Consider the following 21680-nt stretch of genomic DNA (forward strand, 5'->3'; position numbering starts at 1 on the left):
CAGCATGAGGAAGAACATGCAGGAGGGGGAATGTAAGAGGAGAGAGGAGTGGAAAGTGACTGCAGGCAGATCAGTCTGTGTATGGAGATAGGATTCCAGGGAAAGCCAGGGCTAGCTGAGCTTGTTTTTTGAAAACTCACTCGGATTTCCATGCAGAATTGAGAGCTCTGAATTGAAATTCAGGAAACGCAAGCTTGGCGTTTGGCTCTTTTGGCAGGTTTGGGACCTTTAGCAAGCCCCTTAGAAGCACTTTTATATCCCTCTTTTATATTTGTTGGTGCTGAAAGATCTGGAGGTAACAATCTCAGTGTTACATATTATGAAATCACAGATAAATCTCCACTAGATCTATCTGCTACACTTAGGATAAAACCTGGGCTTCAATATGAAGAGAATTTCATACATAAAAGGGCTGTAACTACTTTCAAAATAATTTTCAAAGCTATGATGCCCTGATTGATGCCTACTCCCCACAGAGCTGTAAGTGGCGATATGGCATTGATAAAACGCAGAGTTTGATCTCTGAACAAGGACCACTTGTCTGCTCTCCTTGGAAATGGACTCTGTGGGGTGGCCCCTGGGAGCAGAGGAAGAACCAGCTCAAGATTTCTGCTTCTGATGCACCAGGGATCCTTCCTGCTAAGGGATATCCTCACGCTATGTTCCTCCTGTACGAACTCACACAGGACCCAGTCTCACCTCCCTGTCTCTCCTTTTCAAGCTAACAGCTCTGATACAGAGATGGATCCATCCTGACCTTATGCGCATGTGTCCTTCCCCACATAACCCTACCAGCAAAGGTGAGAGGACAAGCAAAGTTGGTGATAACCTGACCCTTGTGCATGGGAAAAGCAGAGCTTTTATTCAGCAAGTACCCCAGCTTGTTTTATCTACCCAAGCAGCCTTCCCCTCAGTGGACAGCTCTTGCTGCTGCCCATACCAGCTTGCCCCCTTGGTTGTCCCTTTCTCTTGCACACAGGTGGCTAGAAGCTGTGTCCAGAAGCTTCATACAGTGGTTCTCAGTCTTTCAAAGGGGAGGTGTCCCTGCTATCATTTGAATAAGCCTTTGAAACATGAAGCTCTTCCCAGGCAGATTCAATATAAGGACAATAAACCATCTCAAAATAAAGGGCTGGGTTGGGTTTTTTTCTCCTCTTCTTTGAACACTTCAAAGCTGTTCAGATTCTGCTTCCCTTCATCACTGAACTCTTCCCTGTTCTCCTGCCCGTATTTCAGCCTATTTTCCCTTCAGCTTTTGTATGTGGCCTTGAAAATTAAAATGATGCCTCATTCAGTTTCCTTCCCTTTCTCCCAAGATTTTCGCTAGTCCATAACATCTTGCGTGTTTTCACTGATAAGAGTATGACTGAGAATCCAAATTCTCTGATGCGCTCTCCTGCCCTCTTCCCCCTCAGCTTGCCCGTTCAGTTACGTCCCCAGCTTTCCCTGCGTGAGGCAGGGCTGGGAGCTGGACACCAGCTACACACGCATTTCTGGAACATTTAGTTGTGACACTGCCCGGTACTTTGCAACTTCCAACAACTCCACAATCAACAAGTGATTGGGACTTGCAACACCTTTTCTTTAGGCTACCTGCAAAGGAGCTGACAGTAACAAGATGCCCTCAGCAGGGTCACACTGCCAGCCTGGGCTTGGATCTGGAGGTGTGTTCAGGTTTAACATCACCAAGCCCTGTCCTCACAGGCACCATTTGTTGTGATCTCCCACAAGGTGAGCAAAAAGGAGTGAGAGGATTGGACATGGCAACTAAACACAATCCTTAAAATTCTTAGCTAAGAACATCAAACACATGAGCTTGTTTAAACCTGAAGACAACAGACAAGTCCATAAACTTCCAGGCTCTGTGATAGGGCAAGGGGTAAAGGGTTAAAACTTAAACAGGGGAAGTTTAGATTGGATATAAGGAGAAAATTCTTTCCTGTTAGGGTGGTGAGGCACTGGAATAGGTTGCCCAAGGGGGTTGTGAATGCTCCATCCCTGGCAGTGTTCAAGGCCAGGTTGGACAAGGCCTTGGGTGATACGGTTTAGAGCGAGATGTCCCTGCCCATGGCAGGGGGGTTGGAACTTGATGATCTTAAGGTCCTTTCCAACCCTAACTATTCTATGATTCTATGATTCTGTGTAGCTGGACACTGCACCCCAGCTAGCAGAAGAACAAGAAAGTTTCCAGACGGCTTGTAACTGAGTGATCCATCTCAGCTAGCTAAACAGGGAGATCAAAAGTGTCTGACATGAGTCAGACAAAGCATATGACAAAGGCAGAAGGAGAGAGAGCCCCAACACAGGAGTCCTGTTCAGCCCTGAGACTGAGATCAACTGAGCAGATCCTGGCCTTGTTCACCCCGAGGTTCAATCCCTGACTCTGCAATTTTGAATCAAACCTGACTGGTGCTGGAGATACTGACTAATTTGCCTGTTATTTTTAGTTTGCTTATGCCTGGATATCCAGCTTGTCTTCTGAAACCTGCATGTGTCAGCACAGAGCACTCCAAGAAGGCCACTGAGTGCTGCAACGTACATGCCAGCCTGAGAGCTCAGAAGAGTTTTCTCTAGTCCAAGAGCCACACCAATGGCCAAGTAACTGGAGGAGTGACAAAGAGACAGCTGGATCTCAAGCAGGAAGATCCAAATGAAACCCTGAGAAGTGAAAGCAGTCCTTCTTTCATGTTAGCTCCATGATCTCTTGCAGAGCAAGAACCTATCTGCAATTTGCTGAATATGTAAAATGCTTTTACCAAGTTGTTCTGCAAGGGCACTCTGAATGCCAGGGTCAGCCAGCACTCCTCCCCTTGGTGGAGCACGTCTGTGCAGGAGTCCTTACTGTGCTAGGAATATATCCAGGTGGTGGAGCCTTCTTCCTGCCAGATGAGCAGCAGCAGGTAGTGCCTTTATGTAGGTGTTTGAAGATATATCTGGGAGGGAATAAGAAGTCACGGATGAAAGCTTAGCTCTAAAGTAGTTGCTGTAGAGATCCATTCCCAGAAGAGTAAGTTTGAGCCAAGGCTCGTATGTATGTGGAAAAGCAAAGACTCAGGTCTTGAAGTATGACTGTCAGAGCAATCCTGCTTAGAAACCCAGGCCTTTCAACCATGGAGAAGGGAAATATAAAGGCTGGAAGGGCTGTTCTTCATCACATTTGAAGAGAGGTTATAATTTCTATAAGAAGACATGGAAGGAAAATAAAACTAAGGGATTTCTATTCTGCAACCAAGGGCAACTGTTGTGTTTCTATGTGCTGTAAAAGATGCAGTATGCATGCAAAGAAAGTAACAGAAAGGTTAAATATTTTCATGGTGTAACTCCACCAAAGACAAAGGAAATATCCCATCTAGCATATGGCTCCTTTGTTCTGAGCAGTCTCCAGAGTAACTTGATGTTCATGTGCACCTGCGTCTGATGGAAATAAACCTACATAGCTTCTGAGAATGAGGAGGGAGTGTCTAGAAATGCCAATGACACTCTGCAGTAAGATCTCAGGCAGTGTGTTTAATTGAGGGTTTTCAGCACCTGCAAATTCAGGACAAAGTTTGAACCACTGGGAATCCACATGAGGTGAGCCAGCACTAGAAGGATGCTCCTGTTAGACAAAAATACACTGACAGCATTTATGTAGTTTGGAGCAGAGGGTGAGAAGCAGTTTCTGGAAGTCCCGCAGGGGGCTGGGCCCACCCCAGTGATTAAATACTGACTGTGCACAGCCCTTCCTGGCCCTAGGAGAGTCTGTGTCTGAGACAAGGAGTAAATTCTGTGCTGAGCTACCTTGTACAAATCTAGATATTCTGCCCATGTTTCTCAAAGTGAAAATGCAAGTACTAAATATCTACCGTATGGTGGGAATCTGAACAAACTTCATGGGAAATAATCGTTTTCTGAACTCACAAAAGGCAGTGGATGTTCAGTGTGGCTTTGGGAAGAGAGCTGGGGTGAATTCCCCTCCATTCTGTGCAATCATACCTCTGCACTGCCTCTCCTTGGGACTCTCCAGCCTCAAAGTAAAAGCAGCACTCCTACAGGTCTATTTCACCTCTGCTGTCCTGCCTGATTCAGCCCACAGGAACAGGTTGTCTTCCTGTTTTTATCTCCTTGTCTTTCCCTTGTGATGGCAGAAGGCCAGAAGGCAGACACAGCTTTTTTTGTAAGTTCTCTGTCCTGAATGGACCAGTAGATTATTTTCTGCATGCCACTCCCCATATGTACAGGCAGCAGAATTTCTTCCAGAAACTGGATTAAGGTTTGTTTGCTCTCAAGTCACTGTATGTCAGCTTGAAGTTAAACTAGTTCCTGTGCCAGATGAGCCTGGGCAGTTACGGGGTGACTGGTTCTAGAGATCCTATCTCTAGGAGAGCATGATCACATAGGACAAGTAGCAAGTAAAGAGCAGAATCTTAGCCAGGTGTGTTCAGCAGCCCATCCAAATACATGTAGGCCTTGAAAACACACACTGAGGTCCTTACTGTCAAAGTGACCTAGAACTAAACTGTACCTATGGCATACAGATTTAATACTTCCCATAATCCATCCAGTGTCTTTCCTTTCCACTCTTGACTTTGGTCCTAATCTAAAACATCAGTGCGTTATCAATGTTACTCTCAGACTAAAATCAAAATGCAGCACTGAAACCAGCTAGTAGCTGGAAGAAAGTTAACTCTATCCCAGCTGAAATCAGGGCAGTTCCCATACGGGAAAAGTGCAAGAGTCTTCATAAAAAAATTATTCCTTGTTAGAAACGGGATATTCCCTTCAAGAAAATGCATTTACAAATGAGAGGCTTGAGAACGGAAGAGGGAATGGCACCGTATCTCACCTCTCTTTCCAGGCACTGACAATAAACATCCTTACAGCAAAGCAACCTTCAAACTTCACTTGTATAATTCCACAGGGTTTAAAACCTGTTTGTTAAGCTCTCATCACAGACACACTTCTCTCTTTCTATCTCCACCAGCTACAAGTAATCTCACACAGCCAGTTTACGTTGGACTGCTGACACTTTTGGAGCAGCAGCTCCTTGCTGTTCATGATGAGGAAGTAATTCAGCATGACAGATGCCAAATCTGACAAAATCTGAATCTGAGAACCTGGATCTCAGAAATCCATGTCCTGCCAAAAGCTGTAAAACATGGCTCAAGAATAACTCAAGAGCTTAAAACATGTAAAGAGATCAAGTAGGAGGGCAGATGCAGAAATGGTTTTCTGTGCTTAGGCTCTCGGTCTACTAGTTTGGGAAACTAACTCTGAGAGAAGATTCGTGGATGAGAACATTATCCTACACTGGGTATGTATATCTCTAGGAATCAATCCTGAGCATATTTTTTTTGAATGAAAGACAATAACCAGGCTGACAACCATGTAATCCTGCCACCGACCCTTGGTGAAAATCAAGTAGCTGGTTCTGGAAATTCCTAGAAGAAATCCAGGTGAAGTAGTTTGCTTCCCTGATATTTGTGTTGACATAACACCTGGCTTTTGTAGGCATTTAGCTTGCAATGCTGACAGTCATCAAGGCTTATACTTACGATTATCAGCAAGATAAAGTAGATAAAATTGTAGAAGGAATGGGCATCCATCACATAATACATGATCTCCACCCACCCTTCCAGTGTGATAACCTGCAGAGACAAACAACAAGAGAAACAGTAGGGAAGTGGGCTTCCAGAGTTCACTCCTCAGTGTATACAGGCAGATATTGGCAGGGCTGTTGCAACCCAAGGAAGGTGAGAAACAACAATTCATTTCAAGGAGGCCAAATTTCCATTCCAGGAAATCAGCATGGTACTGCTTGGTGACACTGGCATACTGTCAAAGCCTGTGAGATCATGCTAGCCCACAGCAGGAATATTTCATTAAAATAGTTCATTTCCCTGGATCACAGCAGGGAAAAAACCCGCAGCAGGTTTCTGTGCCCCTTGGACTGGACACTGCGTACAGCCAGCAGAAAAGAGAAAAGGTTTGAATTCTAGGTCCCATCTGCAACGCATGCTGGGAATTTCAAAAAAACCAAAATAAAATAGCCTCCTTTGCTATAGTGATCTGGACTGAAGGGAATACTGGTACAAGTTAGACTAAAGAGCATAGCTCATTTCAGCAAGAGCCTTGAACAGCTCTATGTCCCTCTTCATCTCAACCTTTATGTTCCATCTTCAGGAGCACCATTCGTGGTGGGCACTCTGTCTTTCTCAATAGAATAGTTACAAGGCCCTTTCCTCTCTGCTGCTGTATCTAACCCTGCAGAAACTGTCACAGGAGCACAGAAAGATTAAGTTGGAAAAAAGAAAACTTGCTTGAGCTGTGTTAGGAGGCGAACTTGATCTTACCTGAAATATCACAATCCAGGCATACCCAATGTTGTCAAAGTTGATGGCACCCTTGTGTGGGTTGGCATTGCCTGTACGGCACACATTGTAGTACTGGTTCCAGTTGACACACATGCCACTGATGTTGAACTCTTGCCGGACCGAGTTGTAGTAATAATAATCATCCTTGTCCAAACAACATTCATGGCCCCGCTCTTTCAGTGGGGGTATCTCATGACAGCCCATAATTCCATTGTCTCCTGACAGTGAGCAGATAAAGGGCATCTCATCATCTTCCTCAGGCTGGTAATAAGGGGGAAGGACAATGTCACCTTGTCTGCAAGGATAAAAAAACACAGTCATAAAGTTCCTGTAACAGACAGTTTCCCATCAGTGACACTAATGGAGCTGGATGCTCCCTGGATAGGGACTGCGTTGGGTAAGGGATTTCCAGGTTTGCCACCTCAAGACAGGGCTCCTGGAAAGCAGGACATTTCCAGGATGAGTCTCCAGTTTTCAGAGGTTTGCCTCCCATCAGATCACCCTAAGCCTAATTACACAATCTCCTTCTGATCATTCTCCCCATTAGCATCAAAGCTAAATTAGATGCAGTGATATTAAAGAAGTTCATCAGGCTTTACTGTGATGTGCTCATGTATGTAACTGTTGATGGACATGTTTTATAACATTTGGCAGTGAACCTTCTGTACTTCTATAAAATCAAAATCCAGCTCATGCATAATTAAAATTGCACAGCTCAGCCTTAAAATCAGGAAATGTGAAGATAAAATTGACTTAACCTTAACTATGACTCTTTTTTGACAGTTGGCATTATGGGTGCAATGTTTCATGACAAGTTCACAATAATGCAAGCACCTTCCAAATACATGAATAATTAAAATCATCTACGCTTGCCTAGCTGGAGATGAGCTAATGATCAGGAAAATGAAAGGTGAAGATTTAAAACTTTCCATTAAACTTTATCTGGCGCATTCCTTGCAGTGCCACAATACACAACTTTCACATTCTGTAAACGCAGACTTGTTCATTAAGTGTCATAAGAAAAAGACAGGTATTGATGCTGCGGAGGGACTCTTCATTACGGACCATAGTACAGGACAAGGGGTAATGGGTTAAAACTTAAACAGGGGAAGTTAAGGTTGGATATAAGGAGGAAATTCTTTACTGTAAGGGTGGTGAGGCACTGGAACAGGCTGCCCAAGGAAGCTGTGAATGCTCCATCCCTGGCAGTGTCCAAGGCCAGACTGGACAGAGCCTTGGGTGACATGGTTTAGTGGGAGGTGCCCCTGCCCATGGCAGGGGGGTTGGAACTAGATGATCTTAATGTCCTTTCCAACCCTAACTATTCTATGATTCTATGATGAAAAAGAAAAGAAAGTCTCTGATTCTAAACTAAGTGGAACTAAACCACAAAGACGTGTTGTAGCACATCCACATCACTGCTGATTTGGGTGCCTGCAGAATTTGTTTCTCTAGTAATGGTCAGCTAAAGATTTTCTAGTATCTGTCACTTTGTCAGCCACCCCCATTCAATTCTTGGTTACACTAACTCCGCATGGATGTAATTACACTCATTAAAGTAGTACTACCCCTCATTTACATAAAGGACAATCATCCTAAACATTCATTTTTCCTCAAGGAATATATAAACACAGTAAATGGATGCTTTAAGCAGCTCCTACTCTTCAACCCCACTGCTCTTCTGCAGATTATATTTTCACACTTTTTTTTTTTCCCAATTTGAGATGATCTAAAGCTTCAGAATTGTTTAATCAGTCTAAACTGCTCTACAGCTTTAGGGTTTTTTTAAGTAGTCTAAACTGATAGCTTGTCTGGGATTAGTATATGGTTTTAAGAAGATATTTCAAAGCCTGAGATCTGCTAAAGCCAGAAAGTCAACAGAAGGAGCTGTGCCCCAGAACTCATGCTCTCAGCTCCAGCAGGGTAATCAGAGAATACATAACAGGCAGAAGCATTTCCACCCCACTGCCTGCTTTGCAGGTTCTCCCCTGACCTCCCCAGAATAAACCTCAGATACCTGTAATCAACCCCTGTGCAGTCCAGGCTCTTTTTGCCAGAACTGTGCCCACATTTCCCCATGGGGTTTTTTTGTCCCATTCAAGCAGCCATTTTTCACTTTCAGATGCTCTCACTTCTACTAACACAACTGTGGGATACCTCTGCCAACAGCCAGAGAACCAGGCAGCAGAAGACAAGAGAGTAGGGAAGAGGAAAGAGAAATGTCCCTGGAAGAAAGGAAGGAGACATCATCTCCCAGGCACTCACATTGTGAAGTTCTCCTCCATGAAGCAGCGGTTGCGGAGCAGCCCAGCCCACAGCTGCACCCCAATGATGCCGAAGATAAAGAAGACAAAGAAGCAGAGAAGAAGGACATTCCCCAGCATGGGCAAGGTGTCCAGGAGCAAGTTCACAAGGATGCGCATGCCTGCAGGGGAAGAAGAGAACCAGAAGGAGCAAGTGTTGGGCGGTGAGAGAGAGAAAGGGAGAAGAGGAGAAAAGGAAGAAAATGAAAAATTAGAACACACACACAAAAAGCCACATGAAGATAAAAGCAGCATCAGAAATTAATTCCTGCCCAAACCAGGCTACATTCATGGTTGTCGCCCTTTCTTGTCCTAACCTCTACTGACAGGCAGCCAGCAGACCTGCTATGATACCATGATCTCTTAACCCCAGGCCTTTGCAGCAGCAAGAAGAAAGAGGAAAGAGAAAAGCTGGTACCATCAGCTATCTGGCCAATAGCCTTCTCTCCCACTGCCCTGCAGACGGCAAGAGAGTGACAACTGCCCCATCAACAACACCCAGACGTGTGCAGCACCTCAACAGCAGCATCTTCAGATGTCTTGGACTGAAAATCATCCCAGTTAAACTGTATGCTGAAACCTGTGAGAATTGCACCAACAGACCAAACCAGCCTGCATAATGGAATCCAGCACACATAAACAGACATAAGTTGGTTTTCTCAGTGACAGTATCATCAGTGGACAAGCCATGGGGACCACGCTCTCCTCTCTAGGCTAGTCCTCCCTCCACAACAGTGCTGAAGCACACAAGTAGCAGGCAAAGCCCAAAATGCTGTCAGCACAGCACCTCTGGCCAGAGCAAATGTTTCCAAACCCCTTTTACTTTTAATTACCTAATTGATTATTTCCATGGTTTTATTTCTCCCCTGGCACTCCAGCTCACACAGCTGCAAGTAGGGGTAAGGATAGGCTCCTTTCACTGTGGAGCTAATGACTTTTCCTCTGCTCTCCAGGGATGGCAAAAGTCTAGAAATCCTCCTGAGCATCATTGTACTGCCTTTACCACAGCACACACCTCATGTGGCTGTCTCTCGCGCCTCCATGGAGATCCCTCTCCTGGGGGTCCAGGGAATTTCTTCACTGAACATGTTCCATGTAGACCAGCAAATAATTAGCTAATTAGGTATTTATAACCAGTTCGTTACTTCAGATGGCAGTGGAAGGGGAAAGAGGAGGAGAAGATAAGTTTAGGATTCTCTGACAGCCCTTTGAGGCACAAGTTAATCCCCCTTGTGTGCCCAGTATCAAGTAATTAGCCACACAATGCTCTGCATTACGCTCTATCTCTATTTTCCGGGCTGCTCACACTGTAAAGAGTGGAGGGAAGTGGTACCTGCTGAAGGCATGCAGGCATGGGGTGCATGCATACTGAAAGGCTGCTCAACAGGCTGCCCAGAGAAGCGGTGGCTGCCCCATCCTGGCAGTGTTCAAGGCCAGGTTGGACTTGAGCAACCTGGTCTAGTAAAAGGGGCCCTTGCCCATGGCAGGGGCATTGGAACTGGATGACCTTAAGGTCCTTTCCCTACAAAAGGAGAGGGAGAAGAGTGCCTGGTGGGGACTGGTTTAGTTTAAGAGGGAATGTTCTGGGGGCAGATTGGGGTAGCAGAGACAGGAGTGGGGGTAGGTGATATGTAGGAAAGAGAGATGCTTAATGTCAGTTACATGGGTTCATGAAGGAAAAGGAATTATGGCATTAACTCTAAGGCCAGACTGTGGAGCAGCAGCTAAGCCCTACTTGCCTGACTGCCCAGCTGTGTCACCAATCACCAGTTAAGGCATTTTCTAGACAGCACGTCGGGAACTGAGCTGTGCAGGGGCAGAGCTCCAGCTGCTCGCTGGGGATCACGGACATGCCATGAGTCACTGACAGCTTCCTGATCTGCTACCACACAAAGCCCAACAGCACAGCCACAGTGCCCTGCTGCCTATTGCTGTGACCTGCCAGGCTCTGGAGCAATGCTCTGCGCAACACTTCGGCTTTAAGGCCACACAACCTCACTGCAGTGCAGCATGTTCCCAGCATTAATGCTGCTTCACAGCACGAGCTTGGTACTTCCCATAAACTGTCCTGGTCAGTATGTTAGGGAGAGCCAAGTGACACAGGAAGCTGTGCCAGCAGTGCTGCAAGAGGGGATGATGCTTTTCAGATCAATTGATGCTAGCTTTATCTCAGAGCAGAGGTAATGGGAAGAATGAGACTGCCCTTATGCTGAAGCACAGAACACGGAGAACAGACATCCCCACCAGAATATTACAGAAAACACACTTGTTGGATCAGAATTTGCAAAAATTGATTTTGTCCATGTTCCAAGGGAAGAAAAGTAACTTGCAAAACTTGCCTGCCTTTTCCTTGGAAACTTCCTGCCTGCCCATACATTCCCCGTCCTGATTCCAAATAGCTCCACTGATGGTACAGGATCTCTATCCACAGCTTCAGGATCACAGCAATTGCCCTCATGCTTGGCCTTCTTGGGGTACCTGGGCTCATAATCCAAAATCTGTCAGGTGGCCCTGTGCCAGGCAGGTGACCACCAGGAAGGTGGCGCTGGCACTTGGCCCCTGTTCCACATCACAAAGAATTTCAGCATTGGTGGGTTCCATTTCTAAATCCAAATGAAACCAAACTTTTAGAAAATCTCACAGTTAAACAGTCACCCTTCTGTGCACAGTGATGCTGACCCTGCATTTTGAGACTGGCTCTACCAAAAGCAAGAATGCTGAAGCTCCACCCATCCAAACATCGATTGCAATTCTTCTATGGGCCAACCACCTCTAAAACAAATACATTATTTCATTTTGTACAAAGTCTTTTGTTTTTTGTAAGCAATTGCTCTGGAAACCCATTTTCACCAGAGGCATCAGTTTTCCATCAAATGGACCTTCTAACTGAGTTTGCCCAGTTAGTGAAGTACTTGAACTCTACTCACTCATCCAACTTCCATATAGATGAAAGGCACAGTGTCAATACAACCTTTGTTCTCTCCACCGTTAGCCACCCCAGCTGCCTGCAGTACTCATGCCAGAGTCCCTGAGCACCCTTTGCTATTTCGTTTTGGCAGTATCCTTCCTGCACCTCTGCCAGCTCCAACAGACACTTTGGGGGGAAGCCCTCACAGCCTCCCAGTCCCCTCTTGGGCCAGCAGCCCTGTGTGGGTCTGCCCATTGCTAGGGCTTTGCAGTCCCACTGACCCAGGAAGGGGTGGGCTGGTCCAGCAGCCACACCAGTGCATCTGCCGGGGGTATCCAAGGAAGGACCCTCACTGCCAGGTGTCTGAATGCTGTCATGGGCAGGAGGGGGTGGTCCCCACTCTGGCAGGACCCACAGAACAGTGTATTTTGTGGTCTGCACAGCCTCACTGGGATCGGGTTGCAAACAGTCTCTGATTCCTCAAGCCCTCACAAGGTGTAGGGAAAATGGGGAGCAAGGCTGAAAAGCACAAGGATAGAGGCTGATGATTTACTGTAGGCTCTGGTGGCTGAGATATCAAGGTCTGTAAAGCAGCTGTGGGGCAATGGAATTGGGCAGAAAGCATATTTCTCAGCGCAGCTTTGGGAATATCCTGCCCTGGAGAACTGGGACACCTTTCTTTTCCAGGGGGCCTTCACCAGACAAATCGCCATCCACAGCAACACTAGTGCATCTTGCATTACAGCTTCTGGAAGGTGCTGGAACCTCTGCAAAAGGTTCTTCGGCGAAGTCCTGCTGCAGCCTCCTTCCTGCCTTCTGCCCCTTTACTTTTCTCTTGCCATGCCTACATCTTCTCTCTGCCTCTGCACTGTTCTGCAGCATACGTGTACACATCTCCCAGCCTCCCCCCCGCCTCCCACTGCTGCCTTTCCCCACATCCCCATTTGTCCTCCATCACTGGCAGAGCAGAAGCCACGCTGGCTCACAGCAAGGAGGGAAAATGAAAGGGACAATGACCTTTTCTGAAGCAGCCTTTGAAAAAAAGAGACATTCCCTGAGAAGAGAAAGGAAGAGGGTCTTGGGCAGTCTGGAGGAAAATCAGGGAGGGAGAGCATTGATGAAGCAACATTCAGCAACCAAACAGGCTCCCAGGGCATCAAATATGAAAAGATTTTGGTCTTCACGGGGAAGAAAAGCTAGAAACATGAACTATTCATGAGTGCCAGGTGTGGGCTCTGAAAGGCCTTTTCCCTACTCATCCTTACAAGGAGACCAGGGCAAAGGAGGAAACTGAATGGCATCGGCTGGGGGCATCCAAGGAAGAATCCTGATGAAATGGTGCTCAGATTATGCTTCCCTGCTGCTCACCCATCCCCTTGGGCAAGGGGTGGGGAAGGGTGCTAAACAAAACTTATGGTAGAACATCCTGCAGGAGCGAAGCCACGAGCACAAGAGACACGTTCCCTGCTCCAACAGAGCAGTGCACATTGAGGGGAAGGCACACCACAGGGATAAGAAGCAGTGGGGGGGTCAGAGGACTGTCAAGGAGCGAGCTACCAGAGGGAGGCACAGGGCTGAGCAAAGCCAAAAGCCTAAGCAAAGTCACTGAATGCTCTCCTGGGTTCAGGCAAAGCAAATCCTCTTGTCTCACCCTAACGGCATCCAGAGGCCCTCTCTGACAAACTGTGAAGATGATGGAGTGAGCACAGGTCCCTCCAGACGCTTGCCATCAACCCCAATTACCCTGGCCATCACAGCTAAGCAGACTCACCTGGCATGTGGGAGGGAAAGTGAGGTGAACAGCCAGGGCAGGGCTGGGGAGGAGGTGAGCTCGAGGCAGCCAGACCCAGCAGTACAGTGCAGTGCATGTGTGCCCAGAGCCTTACCACTACTCACCCTGCTCCTGCTCAGCATCATTCTGCCACTTCCCCTTCTCTCCAACTGCCTCTTTCCAAGAGCCAGGACCAACAGCTAAGCTAATTTACTCTCTAGCACTAATCACCCTGAGATCTGAATGGAAGACTGGCTCAGGAGAGGGTGAGAAACCTCATTCTTTCTAGTTTCTTATAGCTCACCCACCTCTGAGTCCTCTCCAGCTCTACAGTGAAAGACAAAGCTAATGTGCAGAGTCAAAAGGAGATAGCAGTTTGAGGCAATTGTTCCTTTGCTTAGAGTAAACCAGATAAAATAAAACAGAAATTCTCTGCACCCATTTTATCTGCACTATGGGGCAAGCCTCCAACTGTCATTTTAACTGGAGCAAAAGCAAATCTCTTCCCCATCAGCGCTTGTGACTGTAGCTGGCAGGACATTTTGCAGAGTCCAGAGACTGAAGCATCATCTTGTTCCTCAGCCAGACCACTTGTCCAAATGTGCCTTCTTTCCTTCCTCCCCTGCCCCAGGACACATGGCAGCCCACACAGCTAGCATGGGGTTGGCAAGATTTTCCTGTGCATGCTCCCTTATAGGAATTTCCAGAACTGAGGAACCATTCCAGCAGATAGATTGTATTTGTGCAGAAAGCACACACAGAAAGATGCACCTCTTTTTTGTGGCTGACCCCTGTAGCTAAAACAAACTCAGTCTATGTGCATGGTACAAGCTGGTGCTTCAACCTGGGACCCTATTCACTGATCTCTTGCTGATCTGAGGTTCAGCTGTCATTTCACACGTTGCATTCATTTACATCAGCTAAAGCGTGGGGCCAAACTACTGCAAAGAGAAACGGAACAACTGTGTGTGCACTGCCAAGCTCATCACTATTATAACCCACAGCTCCCCTCACCACTCAGATCTTTTTCCCTCTGCTGCATTCCTCCAACTGATGCCTCTCCTGCAAACACAAGTGTAAGCAAGAGGAGCTTGGCTGGAAAAGCCGGTGCTCAGCTCCAGATGCCTTCTCCTCAAGCTGCAAAGCCAGGCTAACTCACACTGGAGACCATCACCCCCTGCTTCACACCAGTACAAGAGAGAGCACGACCAGACGGCTGGCCTGACCCAAATTAAACAAACCATATGGAAAAACAGGTCCAGATGACAATGCAAGGTAGTGAGAGATCTTGAGCTGGCTTTACTGGTAAGAAAAAGCTGCCCCAGACATGAATGTGACACACTGGCCTTGCTCAGAAGCAAGCAGAGTCTTTCCATTGATATCTCTCTCAGGTTTCTGGGATTTTCACAGGATACATTTAGGTTGGGTTTTTGCACCTGCAGGTTGCCAGCATGATCCATAGTCTAGGAACACCAAAAAGTTTCTTACCATCACCCCATTCTTGCCCTGCCTACAAGCAGTTTTCTGGCATCTCAGACTAGCTCAGACACCTCATCCTGCACAACCTGTTGATGACCTCATCTCCAATTACCCAAATCTTTGTCACTCCTCAGCTTGACCACAGAAAATATCAAGCATGACATTTCCAGCAATTACAAAGCTTCAGCCAGAACAAAGAGCTGCTGTTCATTTTCTCGGTAGCATAAGCTACTCACCTTGGTGCAGTGACTTCCCTTAGGATACTGAATCAAGTTCAAGCATTAAGTGTCCTCAGTCCTTACCTTCAAAGTACTCCTCAGCTTAAGCCTGAGGAAGCCCAAAGAGAAACTAAAGCTCCAGGAAAATACTGTCGGTCACAGCTTCACCCTGCTGGGACAAGAAGAGCTCTCCAGAGTAGGTTTAAAGTGCATTGATGTAAGAGAAAAAGCTCTCTCAAGGCTGCTCCGAAGCTGTAAAAACAATTCCCTTGGGAGCCAGAGACTAACACAGATCTCATGCTTTTCACTCAAAGAACAAGATGCTTACCTTAGATGGATCAGGTCAGGGCAACATGAGCATCAAAATGAAGAGGAGGAAAAAAAACATATCTCTTACAAGACTTCCCAACATACACTCAGCTAAAACCACTGCCAAAAAGGGAGTGCAAATGAAACCTGAGACATGCTGTTATCCTTGGGGGGAAGATGAGAAAAAACCCACACGGGTGCTGCATAGCCACGATGCTCAGCACACTGCTCAGCACACTCAGGTGCCAGAGCCAGAGCAGAATTCCCAGTATACTTAATCCCTGAGAGATTTCCTTCCTACCTGCCCATCAAACACCATACGCACATCAAGGAAACAGGCCCTTCCTAGTGAGACTTAGTATACTGAAGTGTCAGCAACCTTGAAAACTGTAATTCCCTTTACTATGGTACATAGCAACAAGTTCCATGGAGCCTTGGCCTAGGTCACACCACGAGTAGTTATTGGCACATTTTGCTGGAGACCTTTGGTAAATCCTACAGAGAAACAGCTTCCAGCATAGGTTAGTGAAGATCTTTTCATAAAGGACTTTTTTTAAAAAGAGAATATCAAGATGTCAAAAAAGAAAATAAATCTAAACCAACCAAACAAAAAAATCTCCCCAAATCCAAACCAAAAACCTTTGGAGAATGCTATGAGAAGTATACACCAAGGTCATGGAAAAGTGTCTTCTCACCAGACCATAAATAACAGCAAAAGTGAACTGTGGTTCATTCAAAGTTCAGTCAAAAATGAACTGTGGCTTGCAGACTATAGTTGCACCTTCCAAGTCTTTCACAGAAGATGGATGGTCTATACAGCTGTCCTGACCACTAATATATCTCAGCTTTGTTCAAGATGTCCAAGACCCAGTGCACAAAATAGCTCCTCTCTGCTGAGCAGGAGCCTAACCAGCCCTACAGAGGGAGCAGAAACCAGAGCAATGCCAAGTGGAGCTGCCAGTAGAAGTAAGCCCAGAGATGAGACCTCCTAATTGCAGACCTGACCTCACGGTTACAGTGTCCTCCAGAATGAAGGCAAAATCCAGAGCATTTACCTTGGCACTTAAATGCTGACATCAGGGGCCTGGGTCCAAGCTTTGTTGTGATCCAAAAAAGAGACATACCAGTTCTGCAGCAGGATGCACCTTACTAGGGGTGCCTTGGGCACAGCTCAGGTCCATGGATAGCAACAGAGAGCTCATCCACCACAGGCACTCACATTCATTATGTGCCACCATAGCACAGATTACGTGTTAGTAGCTACGTAATACGTGACCTGAGCAGAAACAGATGCAGGCAAAGGTCTCAGTCAGGAACCCCCTCCTTCAGTCTCTCACCCGATTAACCCCTTGCAAGCTTTGGGCAGTTAAGTAACCTTGTCTTGGAGAGTGATGCCAGGTGACAGATTATTTCTTAGAGAGGTGTCTCTGGGGGATTGTTATTGTTCTGTTCTTTTTTCTAATACTGAACATTTAATAAGCAATACCTACTACCACCTGCTACTGTTGTTCATTCACTGATCATCTCATTTGCTCACCGTTTATCACTGCAATGATGACTGCATTCACTTCCAGTGAAAACTCTATTAAAAGCATACAGTGTTTTCCTTCAGAATTGCAGGGGTCACCCAACACCAGGGACAAAAGGTAACTGTAGCACCATGGCTGCCAGCCTCCATTCTATAAATACCCTCAAGTTCTTTACACATCTCTAGTGCTGTGTAAGTAGGACAGAATAATGCAAAATATTATGTAAAACAGTGTTAATGCAACTTCTGGTTAAGGTTTAAGGGAGCTAATTTCCTCTTGCTGTCACTAGCATGAATCATGTTTCTTTCTACTGCAGGCAGTAACATGACATTAGGTAAAATGCATGTGAAGAGGAGAATTGGGCCCAAAATACGCAAAGATGAAGAAATTTAAGGTTATGGTTGTAAATTACCCTGCCCACACACACGAAGTATAATTTGCATTAGTGTAATATGACATTATCTTTCACCCCATAATACACTGTCATTATTGCTCACATTTCCATGGTATCCACTGCTTGATAGGTCCCATGGGATAGATTTTGCAAAACAGCTCAGCTCCCATTTAGGCAGCAAAATACGTGGCTGGGCTTTCGAGAGCACCGTGTACACTGGAGGCTGAGCTTGTTTGAACAGGCAGCAAAACTGTCACAATGGGAGCTGCAAGGCACCAAGGATTTTAATATTCTGGCTGTGCAGGTTCCCCAGGAGAGGAAAGGACAAACACAGATCCCAGCAAAGGTTTCTTTATGACTGGTTTCTAGTTTGTTGTTTTCTTTTGGGTTTTTTTTTTCAGGCTTGCTTTACTTCCAATAATACAAACTCCAGAGTGATGCTGTTAACTCTTGTGATTTTTGTTGGGAGTCTCGGGATGTGTGGCATAAACCTTCAGGCATCAACCCTGCTATGACTTGACAATCTCGGATCACAGTAAAAAAAAAGAGGGAAGAAGTTTCTATTCCTCACTACTATGGGGGAAAAATAGAAGACTGCAAGATCTGAGCCATAGGTCTAAAGGTCTGAAAGGCACAGGAAAAATTAAAACAATATGTGATAATTTGTTTTTCTTCTTCAAATCTCATGGTTTTAAACCCATCTGACAACCTACAAGCACACAACTTGTGACTTTGGAATGCTTGTTTATAGTAAGAGTGAAATTGACTTGTTCAGAGAGGGAAAGATGACTTTCTCCTATGATCTTTGACAAAACAAGGCATCACCAGGTCCACATTTCCTGCATTTCTGTGTTCTCCAGCTCCCTGCTACGATGCTACACCTACACAGGGATATATTTTTCTTTTTGTTTTGTTTTTTCTTCTCCCAAATTTACGTTGATTATCCATTTAACACATGGCAATGTATTGCACACCGTGGAATGCACATGAAAAATGGCACTGACATAAAACAAGAGGTAAATTAACTTGGAGCCTGTCTTCAGTGACTGAAGACTTCCTCCAGCATTACAAGATGTGGGTCTGTTAAAGCCCACTCTGTTTGTAAAAAAGCCCCAGAAAAGCACTGATTTGCAAACCCATCCAGCATATTTATCTGAGAATCAATAGACTTTCTTTATACCAGTCCTTGCCCTTGTTTCAGTTTTGATTTCTACTCCTTCTCTCTCTCCCTCTACCACCACTTTCTCTATTATTCTACACACAGAGGTGCATCACACCTTTGCGTGCTATGCCCAGCAAACCCTGCTGCCTGTTTCCTGTGCATGTCTCCTTCAAGACCTGCTCCTTTTCTGCTCTCCTGTCTGTTGATGCTCGTACTGCTCTACTCCTCCTTACACTCATTCTGTGTATCCTGAATGTGCCTGTCTGATTAAGGACTCGACTGACTTAGAAAGAGTTTCACATACAGAAGAGTGCAGCTCTGAGTTACATCTCCAACTTGCCCCCCTCTCTCAGAAAAGGCATCATTTAGTGGCCTGCTCTGGGCATAAATCACATTGTTCTCTTCAGGGCTTTGCTCCACTTGGCTAGAGGATTACGTTGGGAAGGAAGGATACAGACTGAACTCTACCCTGTCGATCAAGTCTTTTCCCGGTTGGCTTCACAGCCTGCCTGCCTGGGACAGAGCCTACAGAAAGCTGGCAGCTTCATCTGGAATGCATTTGAGTCACACATAGCCTGACCAGGAAAGGAAAAGGCCTTTCTGACCTCTCAGATGGTGCAAGATAACATCACTCTTGTCCCTGTACTAACCTGCTCAGGACTGTGGCTGCATGTGGATACATCTCTCTGTGTACACATTTGCAGATGGTTTGTGTGTCACTGAGTTGTGACAATAAATATTTACAGAGCACAATACAGTGTGGATGGGGTAAGTTTAAGTATTTGGAAAACACAACAATACCTGAGTTTAAGTTATCATTTCACAAGTAAAGCCACAAGGAGAAAAAAAAAATACATCCAAAAGAGTCAAATGGAAGAGTGCGTTTTTGAAAGGGAGTCAGTGCTGGAAGAGAACAAGTGACAGTCCTCTTTCAGAAAGGCCAAAGCATTGGAAGAAAAGACCCTGTAGGGGAGTCTTAGAAGAAGAATCTCGTAATTCCTTTGCCTTTCCAGCTGCTACAGCAGGACTGGGCTTGTCAAATGCACTTGCTTTTTGTCTGATCTAGCTGTAAATGAGACTGCTTTACGGCCTAATATATCTCAGTCAGAAGCTAATTTCACACACACTCGTCAGTGAAATCAGTTCTTCAAAAACACATTTAGAGAAGTAAATGTCATCACTTTTCCCCCGTGCCAAATGTAGGGTTCATAGACAGACCACTCTCTCTTAGGCACTGTTACAGCACCAAACACAGATAGCTCGGAGTGCAATACAGATTTAAGGAAGACGTATAAATACAAAACCTGTGCTTTTCCCATTCCAGGGTTCAGCTACTTCAAACTGGTTTTTATGTTGGTGCTTTAGTCTAGAGAACTGAATGCAGGGCTAAGAGTTAGGAGATGTCAGTTGAGTCTGCTGGTGACACTTACTGCACCTCACTCGCCTTGTCTGAAATACGAGACATTAAACTAACAAGCCTTGTTTGTATCTCTGAGATCTGTAGAAGATAAGTAGAAAACTCCAGTCTATTTGGACCCATAGAGCTACTATAATAATAATATTTAATAAATAAAAATGGTGCCAGACCAAGATTTTCCTACACATCACTTTTACCAGCAAAAAAATGCTGTTTTATTAAAATTGAAACACTTCAGTGTTTTGATGAAACGAACATCATTTAGCGAAAAAAAGAAAAAGGAGGACAAGAGGAGAGAAAAGCTTTTTATACTAGAATGGCATGGCTGAGGTTTCTTCAATTTTTATACTTCCCTGTCACAAAAAAAAAGTATAAGAAAAAAAACATCAAAAAGCCAAACAAACCACCTAAAATTAGGCAGAATAAATCAATATTAAAATGGATGGGACATGCTTATTCTTGTTCTGAGAAAAAACAGGTTTAAAAAGAGCAGGACTTCCCACAAATCTGATATTCTATTTCCTGCACAGCTAGTAATAAGAATATAACTGTATATTTCAAATGCCTATACCTCCACATAAATATTACTGTACTTACACACCAAGTATTAGCACACGTTTATATTTTCTATTCAATAAAGTTGCTATGCAACACTCTGCAACAGACTCCTTCACTTCCGTACAGTGTGCTCCACTGAAGTAATCTGCTTCCAAATGATGAATCAGTTACTAAATTCTAAGTGGAAACTGGAAGGCATCAAACACAATGCAAGGATTCTGCACAAGGCCAATGCAACAAGAGTAAACTGAAGAAACATTTTCTGCTCCAACATCAAAAAGGTGCAATAATAAAAGTGAAAGAAATTCAAATGATCAGAAATGACTACAGACTCCCTCCTCAAAAGCAGACAGAAATAAAACAAGACCAACCTCCCCACTCCCAGCCTTATGCCTTGCCAGGAAAAGAAGGGATGAAAGAGGTAGCAGAAACAGCGTTTCACCTAGCAACCTGACACACAATCGCAAAAGGATAATAACAAATGGATGTGGAATTTCACCCCCAGCCCAGGACACAGACATGTCCAAAGCAGAAAGCAGCTACTGCTGACAGAGACCTGGAGAGTATTTTTTGTGCTCTTTACACTTGCTCAGTGATTCCTGGGGCTTGCCACACCAGCTCACAGCCATGGAATTGAATCACATGGTAGTAGGACCACAACAATCACTGTTTTTTTGTTTTATGCATTTTCAAACAACCCCCCCGAAGGCAGCGTTCCTGGGGCTGTAGTTAGGAATGCATGAGATAACTGGGAATATTAATGAAGGTGTGATACGTATTACAAAACTAGGGCGCCTTGTGTTTTCTCTAGTACACTTCAAAGATGACATGCGAATGGAGGAACAATCATACAGGACAGAGCCACAGACTTCTTCATCCAGGAGTGAAATCTGGAATGGTCAATAGCGCATCCTGCTGAGAACTGCCACAAATGCAATTGACCGCTGAAAACCAGTAGCTAAAGTTCAGCTCTAACCCTAAAGCAAGGAAATCTGAAATCTAGAAATGTCTCTACAGGAGCTCTCATCCCTTGATGACAAATACTATTTGTCAGATCCTTGTGGGATATTGTTTCAAAGCCTCACAAGTTTCACTGTAAGGAAAGGCTTTCATTAACATGTTAAGAATAAACACAGGTAAGCAGAATTAAGATATATCCAATTTAAGTATTTAAACTTCAGCCTTGCCCATCTGCCAAGAACACAAAATAACTTTAACTTGTTTAATAGGTGATGCGTTTTCCTCTACCATGATGCTACTATTTCCTTAGAGTCATTCT

General features: G+C 45.1%; 1 protein-coding gene across 7 annotated transcripts in view; it reads right to left on the reverse strand.

Annotated features, from left to right (window-relative positions):
* The window catches only part of CACNA1I (calcium voltage-gated channel subunit alpha1 I), a 152332-nt gene that overhangs the window by 45016 nt on the left and 85636 nt on the right, over positions 1-21680 (reverse strand). For all 7 annotated transcript variants that reach the window (XM_061363959.1, XM_061363949.1, XM_061363919.1 and 4 more), the window contains 3 exons: positions 8619-8778; positions 6333-6648; positions 5535-5627 (listed from right to left, as the gene is read on the reverse strand). In XM_061363959.1, the coding sequence (XP_061219943.1) occupies positions 5535-5627; positions 6333-6648; positions 8619-8778 (569 nt within the window). The remainder of the gene's footprint in view (positions 1-5534; positions 5628-6332; positions 6649-8618; positions 8779-21680) is intronic.

Source organism: Neopsephotus bourkii, unplaced genomic scaffold, assembly GCF_033783945.1.
Source record: "Neopsephotus bourkii isolate Nb327-2 ecotype Australia unplaced genomic scaffold, CSIRO-AGI_Nbou_v1 NB_107, whole genome shotgun sequence".
Taxonomy (NCBI): Eukaryota; Metazoa; Chordata; class Aves; order Psittaciformes; family Psittacidae; genus Neopsephotus; species Neopsephotus bourkii.